The 23,016-nt window shown below is 32.3% G+C and overlaps 1 protein-coding gene across 1 annotated transcript in view; it reads left to right on the forward strand.

Moving 5' to 3' along the window:
- Positions 1-23,016, forward strand: part of TAOK3 (TAO kinase 3) — a 152,534-nt gene that overhangs the window by 64,980 nt on the left and 64,538 nt on the right. The window contains exons 2-7 of the mRNA XM_004690998.2: positions 6,416-6,517; positions 13,211-13,419; positions 17,399-17,470; positions 17,857-17,958; positions 20,732-20,777; positions 21,674-21,770. Coding sequence (XP_004691055.1) covers positions 13,300-13,419; positions 17,399-17,470; positions 17,857-17,958; positions 20,732-20,777; positions 21,674-21,770 — 437 coding nt within the window. The 5' untranslated portion in view covers positions 6,416-6,517; positions 13,211-13,299. The remainder of the gene's footprint in view (positions 1-6,415; positions 6,518-13,210; positions 13,420-17,398; positions 17,471-17,856; positions 17,959-20,731; positions 20,778-21,673; positions 21,771-23,016) is intronic.

Here is a 23,016-nt window from a genome sequence, read left to right on the forward strand (position 1 = left end):
TTTGTTGAGTTTCATCGGCTCTTTGTATATCTTTGTGGTCAGTCCTTTATCATTGGTATTATTTGTGAAAATTTTCTCCCAGTCAGTAAGGTGTCTGTTTCAGTAAGGTATCTGTTCGTTTTATGTAGTTTTTCTTTTGTTGTACAAAAGCTCTTCAATTTGATGTAGTCCCAACTGTTTATCGCAAGCTAGCATTGGACATATGATTTTGCTCAGTTAGATGCTCTCACCCAAGATTTGAGAGCTCAGGGCACACATAAACATAAATATTTATGTGTCCCTCTCCACTAGAAGTTTTATAAGAGTAGGGAAGAACCTAAAACCTCTCATTACTGGACATATACTAGGCATTTGTAAGTACTTGATGAATGGTTGAATGAAAAAAAACTGAAAATAATTTAAGAAAATATTAGAGATCTGAATTTTTATAAGGGTATTGAATATTAGTCAAGTTTGAGAAACTGTCTTAAAGAGTAAGTTATTATATAATTATATGAGATTTTTTGTACCATATGTATAAATACTTTATAGTGCAAATGAATACTTCAAAATCCTGGTGAATTCTATTACAATAGCTTAGAATTTATGTAGACCTATTATCATCATTTGTGTACTGGTTTTAATGCAAAGGCATGTAAAGTCCCATTTTTTAAAATAATATAATAGTTTATTTTTACATCATTTTGTGCATTTTTCTATCTCAGTCGTAATCCCCATGGGCTTCCCATCACCAAATCACCCATGTGCCATCACCATAGTCCAGTGCATTTCCCTCCCTCCACTGTTTTTTGATTGTATTCCCCACTCCACCCCATAAAATGTCTCTGGTATATAGCTGTTCATTATTGTTATTATTTTCTCACCTGGTCCGTTATACTCCTGCTATGAGTGAAACCATCCAGTATTTTTCCTTTTCTTTCTGGCCAATTTCACTAATAAAGTACCATTTTCCCTGAAGTCAATGGCTAGTTAATTTCAGTCTGCTAGCCTATATTCAAAGTATCAGACAGAACAAAACTTTTCAACAGTCATTTTAAGAAATCCAAATTTCTTTTTCATTCATCTCTTAGCCTAAACATCTTTTCTTTACGGGAGGGAGCAAATAATAATCTTTAAGAAACCAAAATAATTAATATTTTTACATTTTAACACACATTGTTAAACTTTTCAAGGGCAACTAGAAGAATCTGCATATAATTTAATGTAAGTTGACTCAGGAGCAGTCAGCCTCTGAGATCATTATTATAATAGTCAATAAAACCCCAGCCACTTCTGCATTATTTGCTAAATAGAAATTGGGTAATCATTAGGGTACCTTTCCTAGTCCCAAATGTTATGATATGTAATCATAATGGGCTATACAATCATAGTGGCATTAAAAGCAACTATCTTCTGGTTTCATTTTCAAAGTGAAAGTTTCATAAAAGTGATTTCTTACTTCAGAATAACAGTAAAATATTAGTGACAGCCAACAGCAACAACAAATCAAACAGTTTTCTGGTTTTTGCTTTAAAGACAATTTTCTTCATGGCTGTATGGAAAGTTGTTGTTTAAGAATGGTAAAAGAATAAAACTATGCTAATCCCAACTTTGGAAAAGTATAATTCATTTTTCATTACTATAAACTAAATATTTTTACTTGCCTCTGCCTACTCTCAGGAGCAAGAAAATGAATGAGATAATAGGAATTTACATAGGCTAATTTACCGGAAGCTTATGTTTCAGAGCCTCATATTTCTACCAGCCCCCTCTAGATCCCTATACCTATTTCCTATGGGAAAATAGCATTTTTTTCTTAAAGAGAGCCCCAAATTTGTTCATACCTCAGATCTCTTAAGAACTGAATCCACCAGTGTATATGTTACGAGATCCTTTAGAGGAAAAAAAAAAAAAAAAGACACAAAAATCTAGTCTTATGTTAAAAGTTTTGATTGCCCTCCAAGTATAGAAAAATGGGAGAACATTTTTATATGTTGGAGTTTGACTTAAGCATATTGATTCAGAAAAATGTTTTCTGGTTGTGGGAAATCAGAAGACCTGGATTTTCATTTAGAGTAATGCTTTTACATACATGTGATTTGACTGTTTTCTAAGATTCCATTTAAAAGAAAGAGTTGAAAATACTGATCTTTAAAATTCTTTCCAATATGAAACATTCTGATTCTTTGTCTCTTTTTTAATGCTGAAATATTACGAGCTGTCAAATTAGTTGGCTCCAGGTATATTGTTGAAGAAGTGTGATTACAACATTGAAAGCCAACTAAAAATCTTCCATGAATCATCATTCTTGAAAGTTTCTAGGAAAAGAGTAGAAAAAAATATTTATAAGCTCTATCAAGTGTTCTTTCTCCACTAAATTAGAATGTTTGTGAAAAATAATTTACTTAATTATTACTGTTGGAAGATTTCCATTTCCTAGGATAAAGAGTGAAGAAAATTATTTCAGTTGTACATCTCTAATGAAATCTACTCTAAGCTAGCTGGATTGTTTAGTTGGCCCAAGGGCCTAAGACCTGAAATACTACATTCTTGGCACAGTTCTAAGTTCTCACAATAAATGTAATACCTGAGGTTGCGGAAGGTCAAAAAAGGGGGAAAATATAATTTCATGCATATCATTTCTTCTTCAGTTAATGCTTAAAATGCTATCCTCTTGGAAAGAAAAATATTCCTGTTCATGTTTTAAGCGAATGGTGCCTTTAAAAAATTATTTTTTTGTACAAGATTGGAATGAAAAAGGGAGGGAAATTTCATCAGATTTTTATAGAGTATCTACTGTCTAAAGATGCCACAGGGCTCAGAAGTTCCACTCCTAGATATATAATCAAGAGAAATGAAAATGCGTGCACCAAAATTTATACACAGGTGACTATAACAGCCTTATTCTTTATAGCTAAAATTCAGAAACTTCTCCAAAGTTTATGAGCTCATAAGTGGATAAACAGGATGTGGTATATCTATACAGTAGAATATTATTCAGCAATAAAAAATGCTAATTTATGCTACAACACGAATGAACTTGAAAATATGCTAAGGGAGGAAAGCTGTACAAGACTGCATATTGTATGAGTCTATTTATATAAAATATCCACAGTAGGGAAATCCACAGAGCCAAAAAATTAAGATTAATAGTTGCACAGAGATGAAGGGATGAATTAGTGGGTAGTAGCTAATGGATATGAGATTTCTTTTTGTGGAAATGTTTTTAGAACATTTGTGGAAATGTTCTAAAATTGGTGATAGCTGCATATATCTGTAAATATACTAAAAATACTGAATTGTATGTTTTCAGTGGGTGAATTATATAGTATTTGAAGTATGTCTCAATGAAGCTTTTTTGAAGATGACACAAGGATACAATGATTAATCAAAACATACATTTAAATGTGTTTCCTACTCTGAAGAAGCACTTGTCATCCAATCAGAGTTCTAATATATGTGTATTTGGAACTGAGATGAAAAGGAGAAAATGGTAGGTTTATACAAAGAGTGATATTTAGCTCAACTATGAGTAATTGGGATTTAAATATTCTAGCAGAGATTGCCAACATAAGCAAAGACAAAGATATGAAAACATAATTGTATAGTAAATCATTTTTTCCTGATTATAGAATTTAAGAATTTGGGCTGCCAAAAGTGGGAAGCTGGATGGGTGGATGAAAGAGGTTAGGGAAGTAAAAAGGAACAAACCTTCAGTCATGAAATAAGTAAGTCCTAGGGAACATAATATACAACTTGGTGACAATGGTTAATAATATCGTATGGCATACTTGAAAGTTGCTAATAGGAGAGCTTAAAAATCTTCAACTCAAGAAAAGAAATTGTAATTATTTGGGGGGGTGTATATTAATTATACATATTGTAGAGATCATTTTTTAAAATATGCAAATATGAAATCTTTATGTTGTACACTTGAAACTAATAGAATGGTACATGTAAGTTAGCCTCAATAAAAATTAATAAATTTTCTCAAAGAATAATTTAGACTAGAGTAGCACTTTAAGAGCAGATATGAATGTTAGTAAGGTGAAGTTTATATTATAGGCAGTAGGGAAATATTGGAAGGTTTTGGAACAGAGATCTAGTATTTTTTGAACTGTGCTACAGGAAGATGATTATAGCGGTAGAGTTTTTAAGATAAATTCCAGAAAATATAGAACAGAGGCTGAAAGAACAGAAACAGAGGAGATAATGAATGCTAACAGAAACAGCAAATGAAGAACAGATAAAAAAAATACTTTGAAGCAGAATTGTGAACTAATTGATGTTAAGGATTAGGAAAGGGGAAAAGTGAGACTTAATGTGAGGTGCATATGATCCATTTAGGGGAGAAATCAAATCGTTTTTTGAGAGTATGGGACTTGGGCTTAGAATTAAAGCTAGTCATAGTGTTATGTGAAAACCATTAAGTGGACAGGAATTAGGATAGTAGCTTGCAGCAATGCAGAGGACCTCAAGCTTCAGATCAGAGAAAAGCGGAACTGTGGGAGAAATAATTTGGAAAAACAGAAGACACTTTCCTGAAATCCAAGTGCCATTTATTTATAAAGAAAGAAGGGAGATGGTGAACTAAAAGAAAACCTTGAAGAGTTTATCAGCCTGAATAACATGTGCAGTATTCTAGCAGAAAAAAAAAAAAGTAAACCAAGAAAATTTAATTCCTAGAAGTCTTAAAAGTTTATTTTACAGCATTTATACAGGCATGCAACTGAAAACATGTTGATAGCATGAGAAATTATCTTCTGGTAGTGAATGTCTCCTCCATCTGATATTTATCAGGATATGAAGAATTAGTAAATGCCTTATTTAAAACTATTTTCTTAGAAATGTCATAACTGGTCTCTTAATATCTTAAGTAATATTTTAATTCATTGATGCTACAGATTAATTTAGTGAAGTAGACATAGAGATATTGAAATTATTGATTGACTGATGGTTAAATAAAATGTGATGCCAAATACAGCAAGTGTTAGTAACCCCTGAATCTAAAACATTCCACAGCCATAGAATCATAGGGAATAGCAAAATAATGGGCAAAAAAATTATAAAGGTAAGGAGATTACAGAGAGAAGATTAGGATTCTCTCAATGCAAAAATGTTGATAAATGAAGGTTGACACCTTTTACCTAACCCCACCTCCCTTCATAAGACCTTCACCTCCAAAGCTAGCCAAGCACCTGGAGATTATTTCAACATGCACATTGTATGTTTTACATGTTTAATTTTTTAACCCAATAATTCTACTTCTAGAAACTTATTCTTAATAAAGCCCTAAAGCTTGCCTGCATAGTGTGTGCAAAGATCTTCAAAGCATCTTAATTTTTAATAGTTCAACAGAGAGTTAAATACAACAGGTTTTCAAATCGTGGAGAAACAATTGTGAAAGAATGTGACTCTTCATAACATACACATAATGAATGAACTTATGAGTAGTGTTTGATAACATGACCAAAATACTTATAAATGGAAGAGGTAGACTGTGGGGTTTTATATACCTATATATGTATAATGTGATCTCTATGACAAAATATATCTGAGCATGAAGAAATAATGTAGATGGAGAAAAGTATACCACATTACTAATGGAGTTTGTCCTGAACAGGATTATGGATTTTTATTTATGGTTTTTTTTTTTTTTTGTAGTAGTAGTAGTATATATTTCCCAGTTTTCCTGCACTGGGCATATACTGCCTTGGTAGGTAGTAAAGAATAATCATTGCCCTAAAATGTGGGAGATTGGTTATAGGCACGCCTAGGAAAGACAGATGAGTCAGTGTAAATCATCACCCCTATTGGAAAAGCAATTCAAAATATAAGCCTTAGTGACAGGCAATCAGTAGCATCACCATGTGCTGTCAGATCAGTCCTTACTACTGGTAGCCTCTATTGAGTTTCCTTGGACTCATACAAATCAGTGAAAGCCTTAATATAGATTCTGAAATCTGGTGACACATTTTGTTTCCTTGGTATTACTTGTGAAAGAGTAGCCTGTGTCATTATCGTGAGAACACTTTCCTTGTACATTATTATCCTTAAACAGATAAAGATAAAATTTTAACTTGGCAATATTACACTTATAAATACTTTTTAAAAAAGATTTATTTATTCATACAGAACTGGGTACAGGCCAGAGTTGCAGGGGCAGTGAGAGGATTCACCAGAGAGAGTGGGGAGCAGAACAGACCAACTGATGAAGTAAACTGCTGAGGGGAGCAGCGGGCGGGTCAAGAGAGGTCTGCTGCACTATGTGGGTTACCTTTGGGGTGGGGATCAAACTCTTGCTGAAGTGGCTTTAGCTTCTTAGTGCTATAACCTACTGCGCACAGGGAGGGCCCTTATACTTTTAAATGCCATGTTCCCAATTGTTCTTTAATTTTGCCTCTATAACTGTATATTTTATTCTTCTTTTCTATAGGTGCACCATAAATACTAAAGACTGATATTATTGGAGAGGAAAATGGATTGCTACTGAAATGAATTTAAGCAATACAGTGCATTTTGTGCCATACACAAAAAGGTATTGTACACACACCCATGACTTAGCTTTCTCCTATAAAGTGGGAACAAATTCTGTTTTCTGGTCTGTTAGGAATTTTTATTATCTTTGTAAAAAAAAAAAAAAGGGAAGTAAAACTATTAATAAAATTGGGATAAAATATTCTTTTATGAAAAAATTAGTTTCAAATAACTTACAGATTTTCATGTTCTCAATTATAACTTACTATATTGAGAATTACTTGGTTCAAAGAAATGAGCTTAAAGTTTCTTTTTTGAAAAAAAATGTGTTTATGCATGCAAGAGCTGGGGTGTAGGACAAAGGTAGAGGGTAGGGAGTGATGTATGTGTGAGAGAGTTCACCACAGTGTGAAGTAGAACAGGCACATCTACTGAAATACACTGCTGAGGGGAGCAGGCACTCTACTGAATTACACTGCTGAGGGGAGCAGGCAGAGCTACTGAAATACACTGCTGAGGGGAGCAGGCAGAGCTACTGAAATACACTGCTGAGGGGAGCAGGCAGAGCTACTGAAATACATTGCTGAGGAGAGCAGTGGGCAAGACAGTAGAGGTCTGCTGCACCATGTATGTCAGCTCCCTGGCCAGGGATCAAACTCGTGCTGCAGTGTCTGCTGATAGCTTCATAGTGCTGAGACTCAGCCCCTTGTGCCACCAAGGAGGCCCTTAAAGTTTCTTGATTCCTATTATTCAAATTATTTTCTGGAAAATATTACCAGAAATATTGTGCTGTATTGAAATAACAAATTATTATTATGCTCCACCACTAATTACAACAGTAATGGGCTTTGCTGAAAATTTAGAAAGCACAGATAAGCAAAAAGAAGGAAATAAAAATTACATGACTTCCCAGCATGAACATCAGATAAAACACAAAGAAATCGAACTTGCAAATGAGAGAAGACATGTTTCCTAGCTTCATTGTTTTATCCCTCTTGCTTACATTTTACCTCTTTAGCCCAAAATGTTGTCTTGTGTAAATTCCTAGAAAATATTTCTGGTTCAAATTGTATTCATTGTATCCTTCCAGGAATATATAAAAATGACTGCCCTGATACCTTCACCAAAAGTTTACTTTGTTAATTTGTTGATTGAAATGAGGTATCTTATTACTTTAACTTTTCTTTTATGACAAGTGAAATTATGTTTCATTTCATTAATGGCCACTATTTCTTTTTTAAATACTACTTACACTATTTCTTTTTTAAATACTACTTTTTTAAATGCTCCCTTTGAGCATGGGACTGATTATATATGAATCCATATGTGTTCATCTCTTTGATAACTTTTAAATAAGTTACTCTTTGAATAACTTTTAAAATTTTTGTTGAGGAGAATTGATTTATAACACTTCATAGGTAAGCTTAATGTTTAACTGGCACATATTTGCAAGAGAACCATCACTATTTTAGCTATAATTTTGTTTTCTTATAGCTTTTGAAAACAATCTTATTCACTTATCAATGACCTGTAATAATACTGCCATGTTGAAAGAACATACTATGTTTTAACATACACACACACACACACACACATATATAAAGACATCATCATAATGACAATACTAAACACTCTTCATAGCTTTCTCATTTCCCTTTTTAATTCCCCTCACCACCACCTTTTATCACCTACTGCTATGCAGTTTATCACTGATATGTTTCTGTCACTTTGGACTCTTGCATTTTCAAGAGTGTTATATAAATGAAATCATAAGGCATATAGGGTACTTTTTTTTGTCTGACTTTTTTCACTCAGCATAATTATTTTGAATTCATACACATTGTAGCATGTGTCAATATTTTCTTTGGATTGCTAAATTGCATTCCATTGTCTGCATGTACTACAGATTGTTTATCCATTCATCTGTTGATAGACATTTTGGTTGTTTGCAGCTTTGGCTATTAAAGTTAACTATGAATGTTTGTGTATCCAGCTTTGTATGGACAAATGCTTTCATTTTTCTTGGGTAAACAGCTTGGGGTGGAATTACTATATCACATGGTAGAAACATTTTTAACAATTTTTAAGTAACTGCTGTTTTGCAAAAGTGTTTGTATCCTTTTACATTTCTGCCATCTGTGTATGAGAGATCCAGCTCCTTTACATCCTTGGCAACATCTAGTATTGGCCAGTCTTTGTAATGTTAGCCATTCTAGTAAGTATGTAGTAGTATCTTGATTTGATTTGTATCTCCTTAATGAATAGTAATATTAAGCATCTTTTCTTTTGTTTATTTGCCATCCATTATACCTTCCTTGGTAAAGTGTCTATTCTAATGTTCCAATTTTTAAATTGGGTTGTTTTCTGTTATTCAGCTTTGAAGGTTTTTTATATTTTCTAGATACAAGATACATGTTTTGCAGTGATTTTCCCCAATCTGTGGCTTGTCTTTTCATTCTTTTAAAGTCCTTCAAAAACTATACATTGTAACCTTTTTTTTTTACAAAAGTTTATTTTTACATCATTTTGTACATTTTTTTCCATCAGATTACATTGTAATCTTGATGAAATCAAATATGTCAAATTTTTGTTTATGAATTGTACTTTTGATTTTATATCTAAAGATATTTTTGCCCCACTTAAGGTAACAAAGATTTTTGTGTTTTCCTTAGGGATTTTTTTCATTGTAGGTTTTACATTTAATTATATACCTTTGGGGCACTTTTTTGTATAGTTAGTATGGGTCAAAGATCTTTTTGTGTACATATGTGCAATTGTTCCAGCACTATTTGCTCAAGATTTTTCTCCACTTATTTGCTGTTAAACCTTTATCAAAATTCAGTTGTCCATAAATGTGTGGGTTGATTCCTGGGTTTCCTGTTCTGCTGAACTGACCTATTTGTCTATATGTACACCAAAATCAAACTGTCTTAGTTAGTATAGCCTTGTGATAAATCTTGCAATTAGATTATGTTAGCCCTCCAAGTTTGCTTTCCTTTTTCCAGTTGTTTCATTTATTCCGGGTCCATTGTATTTTTATATGAATTTAAAAATCAGCTTCTCAATTTCTATTTCTAAAGAAAACTCAGTATTAAGTCTTCTGACCTCTACCACAGCAAACCTCTTCACTATGTCTATTTCTTTCACCATTATCTTATAGTATTCAATGTAAAGATCTTGCATATCTTTGGTTAGATTTATCCCTAGGTATTTCTTATTTTTTGTGCTATTATAAGTGATGTTTCCATTTTTTATTCCCATTTGTTCATATATAGAAAGTTTTTATATGTTTGGTTTTATATTCTGTAACTTTGGTCAACTCAGTAGCTTTTTGTGGGTTCTATTGAATTTTTTACATAGATGATGTTGTTTATCATATTTCCTCTGTTCTGATCTCCCTCCCTCCGTCCCTTCTTTCCTCTCTTCCTCTCTCCCTCCCTCCCTCTGCCTTACAGACCGTCTAGCACATCTAGTGTTAAAGGCAGACTTCCTTGCCTTGTTCCTAATCTTAAAAGGAAAGTATTTGCTCTTCGCCACTACATTTGAAATGAGCTGTAATATGCCATAGATTTCACTGTATCAGATTGAGGATGTTACCTTTTATTTCTAGTCGGCTCAGAATTTTTATGAGGAATGAATTTTTAATTTTATCAAATGCTTTCTATGAATCTTCGGAGATGATAATTTTGTGGGGTTTTTTTCCCAACACTAGTACAGTGAATCACATTGATTGATTTTGGGGTATTCAGACTTGCATTGCTGGGATAAACCTTCCCTGGTCGTCATGCATTACCTGTTTCATATACTATTGGATTTTAGTACCTAAATTTCATTATGTTTGAGTTATAGTCATAAAGAATTTTGCCTTATTGTATTCTTTCCTACAACATTTTTGTTTTACTTTGATAAAAAGATAGTGTAAGGATTCGTAGAATGTGTACCTGGAAGTCTTTCTTCTTTTCCGTTTTCTGAAAAGGTTATGTAGAATTAGTGTATCTTTTTTACGTGTTTGGTAGAATTCACTAGTGAAGCCATTTGAGCCTGTAGTTTTCTTTCAGGAGATTTTAAATTAAAATTTAATTAGCTTAATAAATATAGAAGTATCCATATTATTGTATCTTAAACATAGTAAATTTTCCTCTTTAAGTGATGGATTTTTTTATTCTTTTAAATATTTGTGAGCTTTGTTCTGAAAGCATAGATAAGCTACGTGGAAGTAAGTTAACACTTACAGATCTTGCTTTTAAAATTTGCTAGACACCTCAGAACATCATTTAGCCTGTGGTGAATTATTCACTTCTGCAAATTCAATGCTTGTCTGAGTATTCTAAACAGTTCATCATGAATTATAAGATTTGCTATTCTGGTTGGTGGGACCATCTACTATTCCTGACCCTTTGTGAACTCTTTTCCTGGCATGAGGTAGTGATTTTACATGCATCACTAATTAGTACTCAGTTGAAAACTTGAAGAGAACCATCTGCAGATCTCCATATCTTTCTCTTATGCTGCTCTTTTCTATTTAGGACAGGCCTGAGAACTCTAGCCACTTTACCACCCTGGGTTCTCCTTGCTAAGCTATAGACGCTGGAAGTCTACCAGGCTCTAACTGGCTTCCTCTATTTTCTGTGCCATGTCCTGAATATTATTCTGGACATTAAGTTTGGATAATTATGGTTTACCTTGTTTGCTGATCATTTGTCAAAGATCACTGTCTAATATCTATGGTTTTAAAATACCATCTCTTCATGTATTTTTTCCTATTATTCTCATGGCAGTTATTAATCTGTTTCCTCTTAATTCATTTTGGTTGGAAGTAGAAGTCCATTCATTATATTCTTTGTTGAATCAAGGAATGAGTTGAGTGTAATGTCCCTCTTTATTTCCACAGTGAGTGAAGTCTGTTAGATAATGCTTTGAGAAATACAATTTTACTATCAAGTAAACAAATTTCTAGCTTAGTTACCTACTACATCAAGGAAGAAACACATTTCTTTGATAATTTCAATTTTTGAATAGTTATCTGCAAGGGGAAGGGGAAAGTGAATATGTCAGTATTTTCCCCAAAAATAAAAAGAACCTACACCTAAAAAATTTGTCTAACCATAGTCTATCATACATAAACATGTCAAAATGATGTCCTCTATGAATAAAAACTTTAAGAATATTTTGGATAGTAAAAAATAACTTACCGGGCCCTCCCTGGTGGCGCAGCGGGTTAATGCACTGCACTGAGAAACTAAAGCCACTTCTGCATGAGTTCGATCCCCACCTGCCCCGGAGGTGACCACATGGCGCAGCAGACCTCTCCTGACCCGCCCGCTGCTCCCCTCAGCAGTGTACTTCGCTGATCTGCCTGTTCTGCTCCCCACTCTGTTCATGGTGAATCCTCTCACCCTCCCCATCTCTGGCCTGTACCCCAGTTCTGTATGAATAAATAAAAATAAATAAATCTTAAAAAAAAAATAACTTACCTTTTTAAGTCATCATTTAACATCTAACATAGTCTCAAATAATAGCTTTTTCTTGTAATGGTTCATTAAAAAGGTTATCCAGATACTTGTATACTCACATATTAATCGAGCATGGACTTTGAAATGGATTTGAGTCCCAATTCTGACTAATACTAGCTTCCGCCAGGGGAAGTAGTTTTGCTTCTCAGTCTTAAAATCAAGATAATAATGTCCTATATTATGAAGCTATTGTGGGGATGAAAGAAGAGAATATATATAAGGTAATTTAGTGTTGTCTGATAATATGTAATAATGTAAACTCTGGTTATTTCAGAATGTATTGGACCAAAGTGCTTTTTAAAGTATTTTTACAGAAATATAATCTGTTTATCATGCAATTCATTCACTTAAAAGTATATAGGGTAATGGTACTTGGTATAGAGTTGCATATTAACAGTTGTGTGACCACTATCACTTTAGAAAATATTCATCACCCATAAAAGAAAGCCTATACCTTTTAAAATTATCACCTTGAACTCCCCCTTCCTTTTAGCCCTAAACAACCACTAATTACTTTCTCTATAGATGTATTTGTTCTAGATGTATTTAATTGAAATCATCAAATGTAGTATTTTTGTGTTTGACTTCTTTCACTGAGTATAATGTTTACAAGATTCATCCATGTTGTAACATGTATCAATAAACCATTCTTTTTTGTGGCTACATAATATTCCATCATGTGAATATACCACATTTTATTTGTGCATTCACTAAATGAGCACTTGGGTTATTTCTGCCTTCTGGCTATTATGAATGATGCTGCTATTGACATCTGTGTACAAGTTTTTGTGTAGAAAAAAGATTTTACTGCTCTTGAATCTGTAACAAGGAATGAGTAGAATTTTGGGGCCAAAGGAGAACTCTGTTAAAGCTTTTGATGAACTGCCAGTCTGTTTCCCAAAATGACTGCAACATTTACATTCTCACCAGCAGTGTAGTAAGGTTCCAGTGTCTCCACATCCTTACCATATTTATTATCTGACTTTTTGATAACAACCATCTTAGTGGATTTGAAATGGTGTATCATTGTGGTTTCAGTTTTTATTTCTCTAGTGAGAAAAGCATCTTTTCATGTGTTAATGGTCACTTATATAAGGGTAAATGTTTATTCAGATCCTTCCTTCGTTTTTCTTCTGCTTTTTTTATAGTGGAACTATGAAGCCAAGATGCATTTTAATATTAATGTTTGTTGCTACCAAACAAAGTAAGAAAAGCTAATGTCAAACATTATTTTTCTATAGGTGTTAAAAATTGACTCTCAAAAATTTGTCAATGAAAGATAAAGCTAACTGGGATATCAAAAGTAAAAGGCTTACAAAATCTGGTCATCATGCGTAAAGGGGTGCTGAAGGACCCAGAAGTTGCTGATCTGTTCTACAAAGATGATCCTGAGGAACTTTTTATTGGTTTGCATGAAATTGGACATGGAAGTTTCGGAGCAGTTTACTTTGTAAGTAATCAAAGAGAATTGTTTGTATTTAGGTTTTAAAATTTTGAAATTCTACATATTCTAACTTGCTTGTAAAAATACATTTGGTATTATTGTTCTACAAATTAAATTATGTCAACAGTGAAACAAATGGTCATTACTGAAAAGTCAGTTCCATAATTCTGGGCATTATTCAAGTCCATGGTATCTATATCCACTGACTCTGCTATCCAAGTAGTACAAAAAAGTTAAAAGAGAAACTCTTTGAAAGTCTTTCCTTCTTCAGCACCTTTTCATCCACTTCAGTGCTTGCTATTCCTCCTACCTAGAAAATTCTGCAAATTGCACCCCCACTCTTATTTATCCTGCAGATTTTAATTTGTGTTAACTTCTAAAAGGTAATCTTTCCTCCAACACTTAGGACTTTGATCTCCTAATACCCTATACTTGTACTTGTATGTAATTTATCACAGTTGTAATCCAGTATTGTATATAATTTTTTAAAATTCCTATCTGTCCCTGTCTATAAGTAGTAAGTCCATAAGGACAGGGGTTGTGCCCATTTTCTTCATTGCTGTATCTTCAGTAACTAGTATAATATCTGACAGATGGTAGGAGTGTAGTAAATATTTGGTGAGTGGGTGCATAGATAGGTGTAGAGATAGATGAATGAATGGACAGGCAGGCAAATGGACAGTTACTCATATGGACTGACAAAGATTTTTCATAACAATCATGTCAATCAGTATTTTAGGTTAGAGGTACAAGTCTTAGTTCCCTAAAGTCAATATGAATCCCAAGGATGTGATTATCTTTTGATAAGAAGAATGAAAAAAAATCTGAAATATTAACATAGCTCATTCAAGTGAAGTTCTTGGCACAAAATATTGTTTTTAATTTATGTAGCTAACCTTCCAAGTTTGTTTCATCAAAGTAACAAATACTTCCTTAAAAGCATTACTCTATTAAAATGAGAAAGATTTAGGTACTAATTATTACCTATTTCACTTCCAAAATTGGTATCAATTAACTTTTTTCTAAATTGAAAAGTATTTGATTTTTTTTCTGTTAAGTGTCTTTTATGCTCTGCCATCTGGGTGGGACTTATCTGTACTTGTCATTCCAAATGAGATTTAATTAATTTAATCTTTAGCTTTTCTACGTGTTTCTAGCCAAATCTTAAGCCTAGATCTTCTCTGAATTCTTACTTATCCTTTGGTCTTTTTATCTAGTAGTACCAAAACTTCTCTCTCACCATCTCCAATTCTTGGCTCCCACTCAGTTCACCTTGTCATTAGGTGACTTTTTATGTCTAAAGAGGTGCTTATTTTCTAACTTGTTCGCTCTGGGGTTAGTATTTAATATCCAGCCAAACTCCTCTTTCTTCATTCAAAAGAATTTTAAAATTATAAATAGACCATCCATATAGAAATATACATAACACATACACACATATATTTTAATATATAATTTGAACAGTTAAAAGGTAAATCCTTTTATAATCACCAGCCAGGCCAAGTAATAGAATATTACTGGGAGATCAGAAACACCTTATGTTAGGATCATCTATAATTCTGAATTTCATGATGATTATTCCCATGATTTTTTAAATATGGAGCCTAAACAATATAAACTTTCTTTTTTAGCCCTGAACAATACACACCGGTTTTGAACTTTTTAAATATTGAAACATTTTGTATATGTGAGTGATCTATTAGTACTGCTCAAAGATATATTGATCAATCATCTTATTTTATTTTCTATTAATTTATAACATAATTCATCTTTTCAGTCTTTTGACCACAGAGGAGAGTTGTAATAATCTCTATCCAACTTTCTTATCTCAAAAAGCAGCCAGACCTCCCACAGAGTTCTCTTTTAGAATGAATGCAGTAAACTAAGTTTGCTTGTGTGCTAGAGTGTATAATGTCAATTACGTTGTTAGGGACTGCAGAGGACCTCATTTATAAGCTTTTTGGGCAAAGTACTATATTTAGCTACAGTGTATGTCTTTTGAAATTAAGGACTTCCTAACATTCTTCTACAACTCTAAATACCAGCACAATGCCATTTACAGTAGGTACTAAGTATCTGTTTGTTGAAAATGATAGAATAGGAAAATCAAAAATTCTTTAATATTGAAATAGTCATTAACTATATATTGCGTGTATGCAAAACTCAGTAATTTAAACCCAGAAAACAATTTTTAAAAAAAGGTAAATTAACCAGCACTTAAAAAAACTTTTAACCTTTTACCTATAGTGAGCATATAGGTGGTACTCTAAAACCTGATTTTCTCACTGATGACAGTAATATTTATGTGCTGCTTCTTTCTCTTGTTACTCTTACCATTATAACCAGGAAGATGATTATCTCTTACTTTGATAATAGCCTCCCAACTGTTTCTCAACATTCATTCTGCTCACTATACCACAGTGAGCTTGAAACACACACACACACACACACACACACACACACACACACACATTAATTTGAGCATATCACCTAGTCCTGTAAAGCCTGTATGGCCTCTCCTTTGTTTTTAGGCTAAGATCGAAATCCTTACTGTAACCAAGCTGTAAGGACTTTCTTGATTTAGTCCCTATTTATAGCTGAGCTATATTCCCCCTCATACTCAAGACTCTAGTTATAATTGCTTTCTTTCATCTCCATAAGGATCTTTGCATAGTTCTCCCTGGAATGCTTCCCCCTTCCACCTTCACTTTCTTAACTCCTGCTCATTCTTTAGTCTCAGCTGAACTTCATTTCTTCAAGGAAGATTTTTGAATGATCATCCTTGTCCCTCCCCTCACCATTTTTTGGTTCTCAAAGTCACACACATACCCTTCTTTATATCATGTTACCGTGGCAATTCTACATCAGCTAAAAATTTTATTTTTGTTACTCTGTCTGTTCCAATAGAGAAGAGAGAGCTATTAGGCAAATTTACTCTTATCTCAATCCATAATACTTAGTCCAATACCAACAAGTTGGGAACAGTTAATAAGTGAGTATTTGTTGAGGAATGAAGAACTCAGAGAACATGGTACTGCTAGTTAGTACTTTTCATGAGTCATAGTAATGCTAGGGAGTCATAAAGAAAGAGTTAGCAACCAACCTTTTTAATATCTAAACACTATATTCTGTTAGACTCTTTGCAGTTTATAACTTTTATTCAGCATTATGCCAGGAATAATTGCTTAAAGTGAATTGTAAGTTTGCATAGCTCTTAGAAAAGCAATCAACTGAGAGTATATTCAGAAAAAACAAGTTGAAATTATTAACTTAATAAAATATCTCGATTTAAAAAACTATATTAAAGGAAAATAAAAAGGGTGGAAATTCATTCAGTTTTATATTCACTTAAAGTTTCTAGGTTTCTTGTACTGCCTTGTAAACTGAACATATTGTTTATAATTCACCTACAGCAAATAATTTAGTTCTCATCTACAGTTGTAGATGAGGCTCAATAACTGGAGCAAAAGGAAAAATGTGTCTTTAATTTTTATATTTCTTTAAAATCTAAGTAGAAATTGACAGTAATATAAATGTAGTTGGAAAATAAGAAAATATTAGGAATATTTTTCAATAAATAATTTTGAATTATTTAGCTCGCTAAAAGTTTCTAAGACATTAAGACTGTTGGGATTGTTAACTATGAATATGATATACAATTCATAACTGGTTTCCCCATTAATGTTCATTCTACATTGTAATGCTAGTATGATGTTTTTGTTTGATTGGTTATATTTTGTCAAACCCTAATCCTTGAATGTAAAGATACTAAAGTACAACTATTACATATATATATTGAAAGGATGAAGAGATGATATTTTTAAAGTGGGATGGAGTTGTCTCTCTAGCCTAACAAGTCTAGTCATCTTTATGCTGTGATTAAAAAAAAAAAATGTGAGAATGTTATTGAAAGTCTTCAGTGAAATAATTTAAGTTAAACTGGCTGAAACATTCTTTTCTATTTTGTATTCTCCTCTCAACACAGGCCACAAATGCTCGTACCAATGAGGTGGTGGCCGTTAAGAAAATGTCTTACAGCGGGAAGCAGACACATGAGGTAAGCCAGACAGTTACATACCTGAACTGACATAAGCCTGTTAATATGAAATTGACAAGGGAAACAAAATTCTTTAAACATTTCTTGATCACAGTTTTTCCCCCATTTTGTGGTGAATACAATAAATTTTTTTTAACACTCTAGCTCTATCAATGATTTAATGGACTAAAACATGGGTTAGCATAATGGGTTTATTATAATCTATTAAATGATAAGTTCATGTCTACATATACTCAAAATAAAGGAATAGCATGTTTAAATAGCTTTTTCATTTATTAAGCATTTACTTTGTCCATTTAAAACAATAAAAACAATATTATATACTTCATAATAAATATACTTTTTTCACTTTAAAAATTAAAATAATTTCTTTCTGACTTCAATAGAAATGGCAAGATATTCTTAAGGAAGTCAAATTTTTACGACAGTTGAAGCATCCTAATACCATTGAGTACAAAGGTTGTTACTTGAAAGAGCATACTGCTTGGGTAAGTTGTAGGCTGGCTCTCGGTTGTATTTTTTTTCCTATTATTTTTTTCTACTAATTTTTTCTTTTTTCCATTTTTTCTATCATGTCTTTCATCTCTGAAATTGCCAATCCCTTTCTGTCTCATTTGACTTAGTTAACAGCATTTATTTGTTAGTATGTCAGTGAGTCATTTGTTAGACTTTCCGTAAGATCAAATATGTTGTCTCGCCAATGGAAAATTCTAATCTATAAGCACTCAACAGAGATAGTAAAATGTGGCATCAGTTTATAATGATTTACTTATAAAAAACAGGGCCTTTTATTCTCATCCTAGAATTTTTCTCTTTGAAACACTCCTCATCTCTCACTCCTCCAATATTTGGAGTTGAGCTTGGTATTATCATCAATGTCTGATTTTTAAAATGAGACAGTTTTTTGTTGTACTCTATTTTCTTAGTATATTTTTATGTAACTGAATTTCCATTTTAGGTAGACATAGCAGGAACTGTTTAGAACATGAAATTGTTATATCTTAATCAACTTGCACTTTCGAACTTCAAGTCAAATTTAACTGTCATTTATTGGTTGCTTACCATGTAACAAATCCTTTCCTATGCATGATCTCCAACCAGGGAACAGAATTAAGTTACTACATAGACTATTAAACAGTATACATAAACATTTGTGTTCAAGCATCTCTTCTGATAATGTAGAGCTAGTACTTCTGTTGTGACCAGAAGAAATCAGAGGAGAATTTCATTATCTGAAAATCAGTTCTCTGGAAAGAGATTCAATAAAGAGAATTGACAGTCAAGAAAGGAATTTCCAGCAGGTAGAATAAATGTGACAAAATCAAGTGCTAAATCTCATGTGTTTCAAGTCTCCAGAAAACCCTACACGCTTATTTGAAGCCTATTTAATCTTATATTACACAGAATGCTAATAAGTTTGGTTACTGGCCTCTAGCTACAAAGGTCTTGATAGCCTAAGCACAAGGAACTCATAGGAAGTGAGTTGCTAGAGACATGCATATAAGCAGCCCCAAGACTCATTGACCATGAAGAAGTTGGGGAAGGTAAAAAACAGGCCTAATAATTAATTTAAAAGTAGAGCAAGTAGTACTGTTTAATGTCATGTACAAACAACTGGCTACAGGTAAGGTGCCCTTGTAAAATGGAATAATTGGGAAAAGAATATTTGACAAAAATGTGAAGTTATTTAATATTTGATTTTTGAAATATAGTTACAGCTATAACCATCACTACATTTGAATTTAAAGTCCTGTGTTCATATTCTCTATGGAGGTTGAAATGAATACATCCATATTCATATGCAGTTACTCAATTTAAGAAACTAGAAAAGCATGCAATACAATTTGAGAAATGTCTTTATCAAAATTTATCTAAATGTTTTTATCAAAAGAAAAATGTGTCAATTATAGTTCAATAAAGCTGAAAAAAATACATATAAAAGTTAATATTCATTACAAAAATAACTTATGTGGAATCATTGATTTCACAATAAGAGATAAAATTTATGTGAATTTGCTTACTTTTAGTATCAAATAAAAGCTATTATAAAATGTCTGAACTTTAAGCTTCAATGCTTCTCATAGTCTCAGTTATTTTGTAGTACATCAACTTATACATATTATATATTCATATATGTAATTTTACCTAAATATATAATAAATTTAATAACTATATATATAAATATAAAACATAATTACTGATATTTTATATATACTATAGGGTGTATAATCTATATCATGCATTACTAGACGTGTTTAAAGAATATGAAATATGTATTATGTAATATATAACAACGATTCTTTGTATAATAATACTATGTATAATATTTTCTATTCTAAATTTGAGTAATTCAAAGTATGTAGTGAATAAATATGTCTTCACATAAATTTTTCTGGTGAAAGTAATCAATATGTAAATATCAATTATTTTCAGGTGAAATTTCAATTTCAGTTACATTCAATAAGAAATTTGTATTTCAGAATGGGTATGTGATATCTTTTAGAATAACAAAGTAACATCTGTGAGATGTATATATATATATATGCTTGGATTTGCCACTGAGTCTTCATAATGCTGGCATTGTCTACAAATCAGTCTAGAACACCTAAAAATTCTAAGAGGAGATTAAAAATTTTTTTCTCATTTTTGCTTTTAAAATGACATCTATGTTGCACATAATGATCATTTTTTTAATATTCTAGATGTATTTTAAAATATAAAATATATCCCATATCTCTCATGAATTCAAACTAATGTAATAGTACATATAAGGCTACATCTTAGTTTGAGTTCTGAGCAATGTTTTCTTCTTTAGGACTTTTTAAATGTGAAAGTAAGGAATTTCATAATTATTGGTTTGAGTAGTTATTTTCCTCTTAATATAGGTTTTGCTGGCTCATGTATTTTGTTACTTGTTTCTCATTGCCAAGTTGCAAAATATAATTTACATTGCAGTCACCTTTAATCCTTATGAAACAAGATGGTGTGAAAATTTTTAAATAAATAACCATTTCAACTTGAAATTCACATGAATATTTCTACATTTGGTTCCTTTATTGTCTCATACCACTTCCAAGTAGGAGATAACAAAACACTTGATTATAATTATAAAAATTGATTAGTAATAGATGACCAAATTTTATCCAGATTCAGATAGGTCAAAATATTTTTTCTCCTCGTATTCTTATTTCCTTGGTTGGTTGGTTTTAGCAGTTTTTTATTAACCTTCATTATTCTGGTTATTATTTTCATCTGTTACAGTTGGTGATGGAATATTGCTTAGGCTCAGCCTCTGATTTGTTAGAAGGTAAGATAAAAATATTATTCCCTCCTTTTCTGTTTTACTTTGACAGAATGTTATGTCCTTCAATATTAAAGGGCAATTTGAACAAACGAAATGGATGATGACTTGTATTTAAGAGTTGTATGGACAAGCTAGGCAGACTTTATCTCTGCAGTGTCACTGACTATATCTCAGTAATGATTAGCAATCCTCCTGTAATTTTAGTTCATGTCCACTTAGGACAGGTACCACTGAAATGTTGGAGTAATGTAGTTGTATTTAGCCAAAACCATCACATTTCTGGGTATGTATGAGAAAGAGTCAGATGATATCAAATTATATTGATATTTAACCCTTTCTAATATCTTGACTGACCCACTTTTCCTTTGTAGTTGCTATTATATAACTGGAAACTTAAAATTTACATTAAAAAAACCCTTTCTTATGTCATCCTTGATCTCTGAATAGAAATTGCTTATTAGCTGCTTTCACAAATAATGAAAACCTGTAGTTAGAAGGGATAATTACAGATGGCTTTGTGGCAGAGGAGACTAATGCACCTAAAACACTCCAGGCATTTAAAATGTCATAAGGGACTAGTAAATTTGGGCCTGGCCATTTGGAATCAGTTTGGCTTCCACTTGTGACTGACAAGTAAATTAGCATTCATAACAATGAATATCAGGCTTTGCTTTATTTTGTTTTGAGAGTCTTACCTGTTTTTGTATGTGTGTTTCCTATTAACTGACTATAACTATTGTATAAAAATATGTATGCCATCTATTTAAGTGAATGTGTTTCTAAATTGTCATATGAGAAGGTACATAAATTCAATCTGGTATAGCTATATAAATAATAAAAAGAGGAATGACACTGATCATACACTCATTGACTGCTGACCATTTTTTTCCCTTTCTCAGTTCACAAGAAACCACTTCAGGAAGTAGAGATTGCTGCCATTACTCATGGTGCCTTGCAGGGGCTAGCCTATTTGCATTCTCATGCCTTGATTCATAGGTAAGATTAGGGACCAGCTACATGTTCATTTCATTTACAGACTGTCACTTCAAGGAATCTTGAAAATTCTGCATTGTCCATTTGTTATGAGAATTTATGGGAATCAAATAGATTGTTGCTGCTTCAGGAAGTAAGGAGTAAAGTAGCTAGAATTCAGGTCCTGACCCACAGTCTTTCCCAAATATCCACAAAAACTCACAGCCTTCTGTTCTATAGATAAGTATTCTCCAGAGAAGGGAATTGAAAAGAGGCTCAACAACCTTTGATACTTTCTCAAGAAGAAAAGATCATCCTTCCTTGCATATTTGTATTCCCTGAGTTTCTTCTTCCTTTCGATTGTAAATAACAAGTCAATCATATATGTGTTGGCTTATCACTTTAAAAATATTTTGCATTTCTGTAGTCCATATAGAGCTCTAAGAAGGTGTGATTTATTGTCTTTATTTAGGCAGAAAAAAAAACTGACATCTGGACAGATTCAAATAACTTGCCCATAATTTCATAGCATTTATGTAATAAAGTTTAAAACCCAAATTTTCTAACTCCCAGTCCAAGGTTTCCTTATACCATATATTTTCCTACTACAATACCACAACCCTCCCTCCAACCTACTTCCCTCCACTAACTTCTCCTAAACAAAGATGCTGTTACCAGTGTTTCCTTCTCTAAGTGAAGAACTTCTAATTCATTTACTTTAATGAATAGTAGCGAAAGTATTAGAATGTGAGGTAGGAATAAAGAATCTGAGGTGACTTCAAAAAAAAAATCTGGGAAGAAATGAAACTATTAAGTCATAGGTTCCCCTTTTTGCTTCGGTTTACTCATCCTTACTAGAGTGGCCCTTTCCAGTTACTGGTACTACAAAAGCAGAACTTCCTCAGAATTCCTCTCTAAAGGGTGAAGAGTCAAATAATAACTAATTAATATTGATGAAATAAATTGAACCATAACATCTATAAATTTGACAATTAAAAAAGATTTCTTTGGTATCAAGATGTCATAATTGAATGTCAACTTGTTTGTGATCATTTTGCCTACACCTCTTAAAGCCACAGTTGAATTTTTTGTCTTTGTTACCTTTATCGGCATATTAGTGTTTTGTTCTATATTGTAGTTTACCTTTCATAATCCTTTTGTTGTTAACCCTTTATAAATAATCTTGTAAAAGAACTTGAAAGGGAAGAAAAAAACTTTTATTAAAAAATGCTCTTTATTTTAAAATAAATACCACTGCTAAGATTTTTGT

This window comes from Condylura cristata, unplaced genomic scaffold (genome assembly GCF_000260355.1).
Source record: "Condylura cristata isolate star-nosed mole 26May11 unplaced genomic scaffold, ConCri1.0 scaffold00029, whole genome shotgun sequence".
Classification (NCBI taxonomy): domain Eukaryota; kingdom Metazoa; phylum Chordata; class Mammalia; order Eulipotyphla; family Talpidae; genus Condylura; species Condylura cristata.